The sequence below is a fragment of the Convolutriloba macropyga genome, chromosome 3 (genome assembly GCF_964194025.1).
Source record: "Convolutriloba macropyga chromosome 3, txConMacr16.3, whole genome shotgun sequence".
NCBI lineage: Eukaryota > Metazoa > Xenacoelomorpha > Acoela > Convolutidae > Convolutriloba > Convolutriloba macropyga.
The window spans coordinates 19,666,354-19,680,319 of record NC_134470.1 but is presented as its reverse complement, the minus strand read 5'-3'; the positions used below and the strand labels follow the sequence as shown (position 1 = coordinate 19,680,319).

Here is a 13,966-nt window from a genome sequence, read left to right as displayed (position 1 = left end):
ATACTTCCTCATCGTGTTTTTTATTCCGTCATTCGAAGTCTCAACTTATATAAATAATTCGGCATAATAGCCTGCAAAAAATGCGAAAGAAAAATACGTTAAATTTACAACTATATTTAATCACAACAGAGAATATCTCAGCAAAAACTTCTGCTGAGAATGTTCAAAAAACATTTCGAGAACACGTGTAACAATATTATATATTATTTTTGGAGGTTCCAGTCAATCACTATTAACAATTGACAGTGCGACCTGATTCCTACTTAGATGACATCTCTTCAAGAAGATGGAAAGAAGTCAATAAGTTTTGCAAAACTAATCCTCTATACTGAATTTTTTAATTTCGGGTCTTTTCCCTTTTCCCCCAACAAAATGATAACCCAGCAGTATGGTTCGATTACAATAATTTGTAGGAATGGAAAACTAAACTTAAGCGTTTTTCGGAAAAGAACCAAATTAATACTGACCTTGAAATATTCCCAACACAAAAGCGAATTCTAAATTTGAAACTGTACAAAAATAATAAGGGTGAAGAAATTTAAACTGATGAGAACGGTTGAATAAGTAAATATGGACTCTGATAAAGATTATAACATAGATTGAACATCAAAATTCTCACCCACGTAATATTGGATTAGAAACCCAAATTAGGGCCCTAGGTTATTAAAGTCAATATTGACCTTCTGTAAACTTTTCCCAAAAAGGCATTTTTCACACAAAGATTCGGAACATTTGGTAAAAATAGGACTAAACTATCATAACCAAACATAGATAAGCATTATATATACGGCTCAATTTTAGCCAATTTTTGTAACCAAAATCAGTCTGAAAATAAATATATTGTCGTAATAATCCGAATTGCGGAGTAAATTTTATTAGACGAGTGAGTTAACAGATCTCTATAATAATTGTTTGAACTAGTATACCGTGGTAACTATACTTTTCGTTAAATTAACTTAGCAAATTTTCAACTACTTTCTCTTTTTAGACAATTTCTTATAACTTAGTAGAGCTTAAACTGTTATCTAGTAGGTATTTGCTAAACGCTTCGATACTTGGCACTCATAGACATTTGTAACTAGTTGTTCTGAGGGAACCATAGCCTGTAATAATTAGGACCGGGTAAGACTTAATCGTTTCTTTCGGTTTTCTGTTAATCAACAGCGTAATTGTACATTTTTAGTAACTTCACAATACATCTCTAAGGATCTGAAATCATACTCAATCTAGCTTGAATTAATTGGATTTAAATTAGTTTGGTGACTAGTAAAGTAGTGATCAACCAATCAATAATTAGGTTAAGTTAGGTTAACGAACTGGAGGACAGCATCGAATCACGGACAACATCAAGACGATTGATTTCTGAGAGTATTAATCGGCCAAGCTCCTTCTAGGAGACCGCATAGTGAAGCCACTCTGAGGGTAGGCCTGCCTGCTTGTCGAAGACTTGGCAAGTTAAGTTAACCCATGTAGTATGGAATGGTGAACCAAACAGATGATTAAAAAGGTCTGCAGTAACCTGAAGTACCTGGTGGGCAATGTCTTAACGTTCTATCAAGTTGCTTAATACTCGTCTGGTTGGGTTGTGGAGTGAACACCGACGAGCTCTCCAGGTCATCTACTATTTGTTTTAAGTATATTGATTGATCGATTAATTAGAAAGTGAATTGAGGACCCGGTATAATTCTCAATCCTAGAGTCACCAATTTATTTCATTTGGTAAAACACTTCTTAGAAGCTAAAATATCATATAACCTAGAGAGGCATTACAAACATATTCTAATATCATCATTATTATTGGCAATTGACTACAGTTCTATAGCGCCTGAAAATACTTTCTTTAAGACTTGAACGGAGGGCCTGGTATAACCCTTTAGTCTAGTTAAGAGTAGCAGGTTTGTGAAGTTACTATCCAGTCCAGTAGTTTTCTCTAAAGATAGATTCTAGGGACAACTGTGGAATTGTGAATAGGGTATAACCTCCACCCTAAATATTCAGATTCTATATGATTGGCGGGGGGGGGGGGGCTATAGGTTATATGACCACTAAGATGAGAGAGGGGGCTATAATGGAAAATACCCCTAATTTCATGTCAATGAAGCTCTTAAAAGTCTTGCCAAGACAATAGGAAGATAGAATGCCTCATCATTTGTGAAGAAATTTATCGGCGAAAACAAATATAGAAATTTTTGTTATCTGGTGAGCGAGCATTTTTGCTACTAAACTTGGAAGGCTAAATCGCATAATGATGGCATAAAACGTGGATCTATTTTGTTTTAGCCCCTGTTTAAGTGGTACTCAATTTCTACTCCCGCTGGTGCACATTTTTCACACAGCTGGTGCACTGTAGCCTGCTATATAATAACACATGTTCTGCAAGTTAGGGTCTAAAAAACACTAATGTGGGTACGAAATGTCAGACAAAAATCTAGCTTCTTATATTGATAACTTAACTAATATCTACCTCTGAATCAAAGCAATTGTCACAAGTTGCTTCGAAATACAATTTTGACAGGCAAAGTATGAAGTCTTATAAACCAATCAACTAAACCAATCGATGCTATCAGTACGCATCGATTGGTTTAGTTGATTGGTTTATTATCAAAGGTCGTCCGCCTATAACTGCATATACCAAAAATTCAACTAAGATGCAATAAAAAGAAATTGAAGTTGCCAGAGAATTAAAAAATCAAAAAACAAAGTCAGTCAATTTTGGGTCAATGTTATCATAGAATCCATTGCTAAAACTTACAAGTTAAGGGGACTAGAGCCTATAATTTGATAATGAGGTACGTTGAGGTATATTGTTTCACCAACACCCCCTTTTAGTGGACATATAACTTTTATGCCCTCAGGCAGACGTCCTGTTTTTTTCACGTAGTAACGTTCTATTTAACATCACATTATTTGGGGGTCATTAAAAAGCTGGGGGACAAAATAGATTCGAATTTTTAATTATATTCGTAGATTCCGCGACAGTCAATGGCAACTACTCTCTCACAGCAGACAAAGGCAGCTTCAGATTCTTCAGACGACACTGCATTTTGGGTCAACCAGAAGAGAGAAGTCAGAAAACAGTCTGACGAACCAACGAATCAAAGGTCGTCTGCCACTCGGACAACTCCTCAGCACTCATTCCAAGGACGGGGCGCTGCCTCAAGTCTGGTACCCACGACGGCTTCATCCCGACATCCAGAGGTCACAACACAGGTATATTTTTCACCGTTTGGATTTTTTTTCAGTTTTTCATCTGAGTTTGATGGAATTTTTCCGATATGTACACTGAGCTTGTATTAATTACATGCAGCTATATTGTTTAGTCTGGCCGATTTATGTCTTCTTCTTTGAATTTTTTGGGACTCTTTTTTCTTTAGAGGCTAGAGTTGCTTTTGTATTTGGTGAAAGCCCGGGTCAAATGTCCTCCATAAAATCCTCCCATTTTGTTGTAAGAGTGGGGGATAATTTGTCAATGGGGCGTAAATTGATGTAAGAGTGTGGGGGTAATTTGTTCAGAGGGGGTAAAATGATGTAATTGTTGGGCTGCCAATGGGGGTAAAATGGTGTAAGAGTGAAGGGGTAATTTGTTCAGAGGGGGTAAAATGATGTAAGAGTCGGGCTGCCAAGGGGGGTAAGATGGTGTAAGAGTGAAGGGGTAATTTGTTCAGAGGGGGTAAAATGATGTAAGAGTTCGGCTGCCAAGGGGGGTAAAATGGTGTAAGAGTGAGGGGGTAATTTGTCAAGGTCGGTAAAATAATTTAAGTGTTAGGCTGCCAAGGGGGTAAAACGGTATAAGAGTGAGGGGGTAATTTGTTCAGAGGGGGTAAAATGATGTAAGAGTCGGGCTGCCAAGGGGGGTAAGATGGTGCAAGAGTGAGGGGGTAATTTGTTCAGAGGGGGTAAAATGATGTAAGTGTTGGGCTGCCAATGGGGGTAAAATGGTGTAAGAGTGAAGGGGTAATTTGTTCAGAGGGGCTAAAATGATTTATGAGTTGTGCTGCCAAGTGGGGAAAAAGGTGCAAGAGTGAGGGGGTAATTTGTCCGGAGGGGGTAAAATGATGTAAGAGTTAGGCTACCAAGGGGGGTAAATTTGTGTAAGAGTGAAGGGCTAATTTGTTCAGAGGGGGTAAAATGATGTACGAGTTGTGCTGCCAAGTGGGGTAAAATGGTCTAAGAGTGAGGGGGTAATTTGTCTAGAGGGTGTATGACGATGTAAGGGTTGGGCTGCCAAGAAGAGTAAAATGGTGTAATAGTGAGGGGGTAATTTGCTCATAGGGGGTAAAATGATGTATGAGTTATGCTTCTAAGTGGGGTAAAATGGTGTAAGAGTGAGGGGGTAATTTGTCCAGAGGGGGTAAAATCAGCTAAGCGTTGAGCTGCCAAGAGGCGGTAAAATGATGTAAGTGTTGGGCTGCCAAGGGGGTAAAATGGTGTAAGAGTAAGGGGGTAATTGGTTTAGAGGTGGTAAAATGATTTAAGAAATGGGCTGCCAAAGGGGGTAAAATTGTGTAAAAGAGAGGGAGTAATTTGTCCAGAGGGGTGTAACATGAGCTAATTGTTGGGCTTCCAAGGGGTTAAAATGGTGTAAGAGTGAAGGGGTAATTTGTTCAGAGGGGGTAAAAAGATGTAAGATTCGGGCTGCCAAGGGGGAAAAAATTGTGCAAAAGTGAGGGGGTAATTTGTCCAGAGGGGGCTAAAATGAGCTAAGAGTTGAGCTGACAAGGGGCGTAAAGTGGTGTAAGAGTGAGGGGGTCATTTGTTCAAAGGGGGTAAAATGATGTAATTGTTGGTCTGCCAATGGGGGTAAAATGGTGTAAGAGTGAAGGGGTAATTTGTTAAGAGGGGGTAAAATGATGTATGAGTTGTGCTCCCGAGTGGGGTAAAATGGTGTAAGAGTGAGGGGGTAATTTTTCCGGAGGGGGTAAAATGATGTAAGAGTTGGGATACCAAGGGGGTAAACTTGTATAGGAGTGAAGGGGTAATTTGTTCAGAGGGGGTAAAATGATGTATGAGTTGTGCTGCCAAATGGTTCAAAATTGTTAAAATTGTGTATGAGGGAGGGGGTAAATTGTCCAGAGGGTGTAAACCGATGTACGGGTTGGGCTGCCAAGGAGGTTAAAAGGTGTACGAGTGAGGGGGTAATTTGTTCAGGGGGCGTAAATTGATGTAAGAGTTGGGCCGCCAAGGGGGGTAAAATTGTGCAAGAGTGAGGGGATAATTTGTCCAGAGGGGGTAAAATGAGCTAAGCGTTGAGCTGCCAACAGCAGTAAAATGGTCTAATAGTGAGGGGGTAATTTGTTCAGAGGGGGTAAAATGATGTAAGTGTTGGGTTGCCAGGGGGTAAAATGGTGTAAGAGTTAGGGGGTAATTTGTTTAGAGGGGGTAAAATGATGTAAGAAATGGTCTGCCAAGGGGGTTAAAATGGTGTAAAAGTGAGGGGGTAATTTGTCCAGAGGGGTGTAACATGAGCTAAGAGTTGAGCTGCCAAGGGGGTAAAGTGGTCTAAGACTGAGGGGGTATTTTGTTCAGAGGGGTAAAATGATATGAAAGTTGGGCAGCTAAGGGGGTAAAATGGTGTAAGAGTGAGGGGGTAATTTGTTCTGAAACGATGTAAGAGTGAGGGGGTAATTTGTTGAGAGGGGGTATTTTTAACAAGTATTATTCATATATATAGACCGGCAAGAGTTGGACAAGCATCGATGGCTCGGAGGTTAGGGCGACGCAGCTGAGAGTACAGAGGTTGTAGGTTCAAGACTGGCAGTCTTCGGGTATGGGGGCTAAAACTATGTAAGATTGAGGCGGTAAAATGATGTAAGAGTTGGGCTGTCAAGGGGGGGGGGGTAGAATGATGTAAGAGTGGGGCTGCAATGAGAGGATTTTTTAAGGAAAAAGCAGTTCGAAACTCTTACGTCATTTTGGGCTGAATTGGGCTTCCAACTGTGGTAAAATGGTGTAAGAGTGAAGGGGAAAAAGACAAATTAACCCCCAACTCTTACGTCTTTTTGGTCTGTCAAGGGGGGGTAAAACGATATAAGAGTTCGGTGGTAATTTCTCCATTACCTCCGAACTCTTACATCGTTTTACCTCCCTTGACAGACCCAAAAAGATGTAGGAGTGGTGGGTTAATTTGTTTTTTACCCCCTCACTCTTACACCATTTTACCCCCGTTGGAAGCCCAATGCAGCTCAAAAAGATTTTTAAGAGTTTTGAGCTGCCTTTTCATAAAAAGTCCTCCCATTGCAGCCCCACTCTTACGTCATTTTGGGCGGAAAAATTCAACCATGGAGCTCGTTTTGTGACTTTTGCGATGACAAAGAGGCTAATAAGAGACTGAACGCAGAGGCTGAATGCCTGCGGATTTAGAGTAAAATTCTTTGCTCTCTTGACGTCTGAAAAGAATGAAAAGGCCCTTACTTGAAAAAATCCCCTTGATTGACTATTTTAACTATTGGAATTAATTGGCTCACTGAATAAAAGGAGTGTGTTTAACAGAAATAATCCAAAAAAAGACCGCGACCCATGAAAAGCTTTTTAAAATTTTTGACCCATGCGATGGTTTTACCCCTTTTTGATTTTTCGGTTGTTTTCCTGAAATCAATATCTCGACTAGTTTGTTTGATTAAAAAATCAGTAAGATCAGCTGAATGAATTAGCATACTCTTGATAATAAATTTCAGTCATCTTCAAATTGGAGATCTGAAATTTCTGATTGTCACCTCAATAAAATTAGGAAATTGATTTCAAAAATGTACTCCAAAGTTTCTCTCTAATTAGATTGCTTTGCAATTAGAAACTGATTTAGTTATGTTGGAATCTGCAATCTGCCCTCAGGAATTCACCGTCTCCCCAGCTGAAACTAAGACTGAAATACCTATTTTAAGACCTTCTTGCAAGGATCTTCATGAGTTTGTCGCTTATCTTTCAAGACCCTTGATAGAATCAGGCGTTTATTTTGCAACCTTTTGTGAGGTGGTGGGTAAATTTAAAAGACTCTGGTAAGATTTGTGAAATATAAGATCTTGCAAGATGTCAGTTGGTAATAGACTAGGGTAGATAGCGTGGAAGAAAACAGAGAGAAATAAATGAAGGCACGGCATTTGTATTAATTGGGAAAGCATAAAAATTTCACCTCAGTTCCACCTCCGAGTGATACTCCACTTCACCAACAATTCATTTTTAAATTCCATTCCTTTCATCATGATCTATGCGGATGACTAACGATGTCAGATTATTAAAATTTGTCCTTTCTCGAAGAGATTAGATTCAAGTTTTTGTCAAAAATGATAACAATTTTTCTGAGATGAATAGATTAAACCACTGTATGTCATTCAAACGTATTATTTTAAAATTTTTGTGCGATCAAGCAAAATTGAATCAAATTGAATCAAAATCAATTTCAATTGTTCATTTTGAGAACGTTTTCGTATGGTAACAATGCTTTGATATTTTGATATTTATCCTGAAACACGTCCCTTGATTGTAGCCTGGGTTGAACCCCCTTTATTTTTTTGAAAAATGGAGCTCAAAATTCTTTCTTCTTTTTCAACTGCAATGAGCTCCGCTAGGTGGTCTAAAGGGGAAGGGTAAACTGATGTAAAAACAAGGCTGCAACCTGAGGATTCATCGAGAGTCCTCCCCAGCCCTCTGTTGCAGCACCAATTCTTAACGGAGGTTAATTTAATCGATTATAGGAGGGCACATCGATGAAGAACTCTGAGACAACCAATGACACTGATTACTGGCTGAAACAGTTCGATGAGAAGAAAGCCAATCCTCATTTGACTGCCGAGCCAGAGGTCAAAGTGTACAGTGAATATGATGGATCTTCTGGTCCTACTAATTCAGCCACGGCTACAAATTCCATTGCTCGCAAACCAGTACCTGGTATGTTTGATCTACTGATACCCAGACATTTGAACAGACAAATGAATAAGTCGAGTTGGGGGTTTTCCTTGCCTTAATTACATGGTCAACACCTTTTTTCATTACAAGATTGGTTCGAACACAGTCTTTTCATCCCTGTAGCGTCGGCCCTGATCTTTTTTTCTGTTTCTCATCTGTGTGCAATTGAAGTAGTAGATTGCCAAAAGTGAAAAATTTTGTCCACAAAAGCAGATGGATTGCCAAAATTGCCGAAATTTTTGACCAAGAGATGAATGTACGACCAGATTTGTAGATCAACTTAGAGCAACGGGCAACTTGTTGACCTTTCTTCTGCTAATTCAAAAAACTTTAAATTTCTGCCAAATCATTCAAGAATTTCAGGAGAGCAACATTTTCTTAAAATTTTCTGAGATTTGGTTGTAAACTTTCCTTGCAAAAATAAGAAACGGAAACAAAAATTTTGATTACACTACGAAAAAACGCATTTTTAGTGATGGGTAACGATGGGAGTTTCACAAGTCGACCCACGACGGTGTTTTCATGCCCAAATTTTTGCCTAACACCGGCCAACAGTATTGTCTAACTATTGCGCGACTGTCCTATGAAAATACTGTGTAATCAATTATGATCAGAACAATTATGGTACGACGATAGTAAATTTTGAACTGTTTTTCTGTTGCCTGACTATTTTTATCCCAGACGACCAAAATATTCCGATTTCAATCAAAACCACAAACATTGTTACGTTGCATTAATGGTTAATTTTTAAATTTATCTTAATTAATGGTAAGACTATTAAGTACAATTTCTATTTTTCAAGATACGAGTTAATGGTAGTATCTTTTAGAAATTTTCAACGGGCTGAGTTGAAAACTCCCACAGGCCTTAACAGCGCTGCTTGCAAATATGTACAGGTCATCGGAATTTTGAAAAAATATTTGTATCTATTCTTGCTTCACCCCTGCCCCCGTTTTTTGCCCCTAATTACAAATCATGTATTTTTAAATACAGCATTACTATTTTTTACGGAAAATCCCATTATTCCAAATTTTTAGCACACTCTTTTGTGCCAAACTCTGCTGCTGTTGATAACTGGACTTCTTCATCCAGCAGTGCCAACAACACAAAATTGGATCCTATCGATAAGCATAAAGCTGCAGTGACGTCACCAACTGGTCAAGATGGTAACAAAAATGTATACAATGACATCGAAGCTGAGAATGAGGAGTTAGCAGAATTCGCACAGAATATGGAGAGTGGAAAACAGGGTCGGAATGTCGGAAACTTATAGTTAAAAAAAATAGCACAATTTTTAATTATGATTGTCCGGGTTACTCCAGGAGCAAACACAGTTTCCATTTGCAGTAGAAATGGCAAAAGAAGACCTCCCGTTTTGGTGTCTTTCTTATTAAAAAAACCCCTACAGTAACTGTGAGGTAGGCTCTAAAATCACTGAGCAGGGTGTAGGGGATCTGCGTAATTGGAACAAGCCCAGTTTTGCACCAGTGAACCAGAGGTAATATTTGACGGAACGTTGATCGAGGGCCTCTAGTTTTTGATCGCTTAGAAAAAACTCGCGGTTTAAGCAACTTATAAAATGTCTGCGCTCAACCAAAAATAGTTTTGAAGAAACCATACTCGGCCCAAGTTGACCTTGAAAAAATTTTAGCTCGACTTTATCGTCATCTTGTCATTATGACTTTAGATAGACACAATTAAATTTTTGCTGCTGGACTTTACCTTGATCCAAATTTTTGCTGCTGGAATTTAGGTCGATCCAAGTTTGATAATCTACTATAACTCGACTCAAATTTGATGCTCGACTTAACTTTGACGCAAACTATCAATCGATGACAACCTTTTTCATGGGTCTGTTTTTGGCCTCGAAAAGAATTTATCGATTTCTCACTTATGCCTATAACGTGGTCAGCATGTACGCTCTTCATCTGTTGCAATTCCAAAGAATCGCTAATCAAACAAAATTTGTTCAAAAATGGTACTTCAGAATTTTGGGGAAAAACTTATCATGGCTAATGGAAGAAGGTTTTTGCAATAAAGTTACCTAGTTTTAATCAACCAATTTATAGGACAAAACAGTCCAACTGCGCAAATTGTTTTTTTTTAAATCATTAATACTCTTAATCCATGTAGCTTTTTTTCATCGGTGTGATTATTTGGGATGGTCTGACGCATTGCTGTTTACTTTTGCTGTGTTGCAAACAAGAATAAAAACAAAATACAAAATTCTATAATTGCAAACACTCCTGGAAACACTTTTTTTCGAACCAAATAACTGAGTAGCCGAGTAGCTTTTGTAACTGATCTGTTGCTTAGGCCTTAGTCAACTAATTAATGATAAATAACAATTTTTCCAAAAAAGTTTACGGATCAAAAATAGGAACAGAAGAAGAAAAATTTTCCAGTTTTAATTTGTTATATTTTGTATGTTTTATTCATTCTTCTCTGGAGAAATAATTCCATGATTGATATTCAATTCTCTTCGTTAAAAGTTGTCCGTTCTGCACAGAAAGACAAATCTCAATGTTTCTTTTGTTTAGTTATTGAATTTGATTCAAATTTTAAAAGAAACAGTGAGCAGATAATTTCTTTCCTTCTGCCCTCTTGACATGATGGCTCGTCGTTATTTTTAGCTCTGATTTTTCAAGTGCGTTTTGAATTTTTTTATTATTAGTGGTTGCCAGATAAAGTTTTTTTTATATCATCTACCTTCCAAGTTAGATGGCGTCCAAATCTTATCGAACACCGATCACGATCTACATCAGTGAGATTGGTATGAGCTGATGAGATGGCTAACAATGATTTGAAACCGGATCAAAACCGGGCAAAAATAGTCTATTTCAACGAGGGAAAAAAGCTCAATCGTGATCAGTATTAAGATGAGAAGGCGAGACTAAGAGCTGAGACTCATTAAGCGTTAGGGATACCTACATCATGCAAGAGATTTTAGGAATCAAAACCATTAGCACAAGGAGCATACAAATTTTGTCAGCAACCGATAAACTTAACGAATATGCAGAGATGAAATCAACTTTTAAAAAACGGAATTCTTCAAACTCAGTAGAGCGGGAAATAAGCTTATTGGTTATGTGCGAAGGTGAGGTTAGATCACATTGCTAATAAAACTACCAGATAAATGAAGAGGCAAGTATCAATTGCATCATTTAGGAATAACAATGAGACTCAGTAATGTGCGTATGCACATAATGTTCAGAAAGGTTCAAAAATTTTCATTTATCTCAAAAATAGTTGTTTGAATTAATTGTGACAAAATCGTTTCAGACGGCAGAAGAGATGTCATTAACAAGACTACGAGACAAGACAAACAAAATCTAATAACAATATATATATATATATATATATATATATATATATGTGTGTGTGTGTGTCTACTTTATATATAATATTTTAAAACATTGAACACAGTCAAATTAGGACCACATAAAACCACGCGATAGAGCAAGAGATAGAAAAATTTCAGAAGTTTGCAATTATCTTAAAAATATTTGTTGTAGAAGTTTAAAAAATAGCTTTAAATTCAAGCCATTAAAAGATTTAAACAATACTGTTTCATAGGGCCGAAGAGATTTCATTAACAGGACTACGAGAAAAACAAAATCAAATAAAAAACAATTATTGATTACGACTAAAACTCCCTCTCTGTCTCTCATTATTTCTCTAAAAACATATAAAAACAATGAAAAAATTAGGATCACATAAAACTACATCAAATAAAATATTTTGCAGCTCATTTAAAATGATATAATACCTGCCGTTAATAAGACTACTTAACACGTAGATAAAAAATAACAACAAAAGGAAAAGTTAAAAAAATACATTCAAATTTTTTGGCGAACACAAAAATTTTTTAATGACATGAAAACATCTAGCTATTAACTGAAATCATTAAGTACGCTCATTTATGCTCCACAAGGAGCTACTGAGACCTCTCACTAACCAGATTATGTCTTATAGCTAAAAAAGTGAATTCGAGCACTAAAAACTATGAAAAACTCAACAAAAAATTAATTTAAAAACAGTGTCCAATCCGTTAATATTCTGAGCTATTCTAACAATAATTCATATGAACAAAGTCAAATTAGGACCAGGTAAATACACACCAGAGGGCAAGAGATACAAAACTCTCTAAAACGTAGATTTATGTCGAAAATAATTGTTGTATGGGTAAGAACAATTGCTTTGAATTCAAACCATTAAACGTTTCAGACAAAACTGTTTTAGAGGGCCAAATAGGTGTCATTAACAAGACTAAGAGATAAAAAAACAAAATCAAATAAAACCATACATTGATTACGACCAAAATTTTCTCTCTCTCTCTCTTTATTTCTCTAAATATATATAAAAACATTGAACAGAGTCAAATTAGGACCACATAAAGCTACATCGAACAAATTAACTTGTATTTCAGTGAAAAAGCAAGAGAACTGTTTTTAAAAATAATGTTTACCAAGTTGACAAAATTAGAACAAAAAAAAAGAAAATTTAAAAAAATACATTCTATATTTTTGGCAAAATTTTTTTTGTCATGAAAACGATTAGCTATCATTTGAAATCATTCAATACGTCCATCTATGCACGTTCAACAATTTGCTTAAAAACAAAGTCTGAATCAATAAAATTCTGAGCTATTCTAACCTTCTCTCATATTTAATTTTTAAATACCTTGAACAAAGTCAAATTAGGACCGCGTAAAACCCCGCGAGAGAGCAAGAGATAGGAAACTTTTCAAAAATTTAAATTCATCTCGCCAGTGACCTATCCATTATAACTCTGAGCCATTCTAAGTTATGGACTAAACTGGAATTACATATACATAAGTGGGCCTGCGTTCAATACCAATGGGACTTTTTTGGTTTGCTAACAAGACGAACACCAATAACTCAACTCATATAAGGGCAAAAAATCATAAATCACAAGAATTTTTATGAAAGCTACTTTATAATCACAACCAGAAACCATTTTTAAGGATAAAACCACGATTTATTAATGAAAATTTTGTTTTAAAAAAACGGGCTTTCATTGATTGACCCAAGCTACAAAATAACAGATTTAAGGGGAAAAAGGAAAGCAAAAAAACCATCAAAAAACATTGAGAGTATTAAAACAAACAAATACAAAGCCGTGAAAACCATTATCCGTGGACTTGAAACTTTAAATAGGTTCATTTGCACTTACCTGGGAAGATGATACAGACCTGTCATTATCTAGAGTATATCATACAACTACAAAATTAACGACAACTATTACTAAGTTGTAGTCTCTTTTCTGGTACTGAGCAACATTTTAGCTGAAACAAAAAAACTATGGCGGAAGCTCAAAATTTCTATGTTTTCTGTATTGAAAACAATAATTTTGATAATCATAAAAACAATACACTTTCCACTAAAACTAAATAGATTTCCTTTTATCTTCGTATGACACCAATTTGACCTTTCACTAGCGGGAACAATTCTTCAGACAACAATAAAGCATCAAATAAAGAAAAACAAATTTACAAAAAAATAATTTTGCGCAAAACATGTACCGAAGCCAAAAAATTTTCAGCAATTAAATGAATTTTTATAGGACAACGTGCCCTTCTCTAAAGTCCCTACATAAAAATGACCAAATGTACAAAAGTAAAAGAAAATTTTTTTTAATTGCTAAAAAGCTTTCTCGGAAAAAGTAAACCCAGTGAACTTAAAAATTTATTTCACAAATCAATTGATGCAACCTGTTTGCTGTAACGGAGCTACATTTTGACTGAAATAAGATTTAAAAAAATATGGCGAAAGCTGAAAAAAATATATTTTTTGCTTTGAAAACAAATATTTTTGAAATGGTAAAAAATCAGTGCTATTTCAACTAAGAAAACTCAATAGATTTACATTTAATTCCTAATGACACCAATTGGACATGTCATCAGAGTGCCTAAATTTTAAGATTACAAAATAGAAACAAATAAAGAAAACCAAAAGTTCAAAAACATAGGCGGCAGATTGCCGGAAAATAGCCACCGTTGATGCGCTTGATGCACATCGGGATTAAAAGAGAAAAAGAAAAAAGA

General features: G+C 36.4%; 2 protein-coding genes across 9 annotated transcripts in view; one reads left to right on the top strand and one right to left on the bottom strand.

Annotated features, from left to right (window-relative positions):
• Positions 1 to 13,966, bottom strand: part of LOC142336036 (uncharacterized) — a 421,548-nt gene that overhangs the window by 196,217 nt on the left and 211,365 nt on the right. The gene's annotated exons all lie outside the window — the stretch shown is intronic.
• The window catches only part of LOC142336034 (uncharacterized), a 79,957-nt gene that overhangs the window by 9,580 nt on the left and 56,411 nt on the right, over positions 1 to 13,966 (top strand). For all 8 annotated transcript variants that reach the window (XM_075384520.1, XM_075384518.1, XM_075384519.1 and 5 more), the window contains exons 3-5: positions 2,968 to 3,210; positions 7,689 to 7,881; positions 8,937 to 9,149. In XM_075384520.1, the coding sequence (XP_075240635.1) occupies positions 2,968 to 3,210; positions 7,689 to 7,881; positions 8,937 to 9,149 (649 nt within the window). The remainder of the gene's footprint in view (positions 1 to 2,967; positions 3,211 to 7,688; positions 7,882 to 8,936; positions 9,150 to 13,966) is intronic.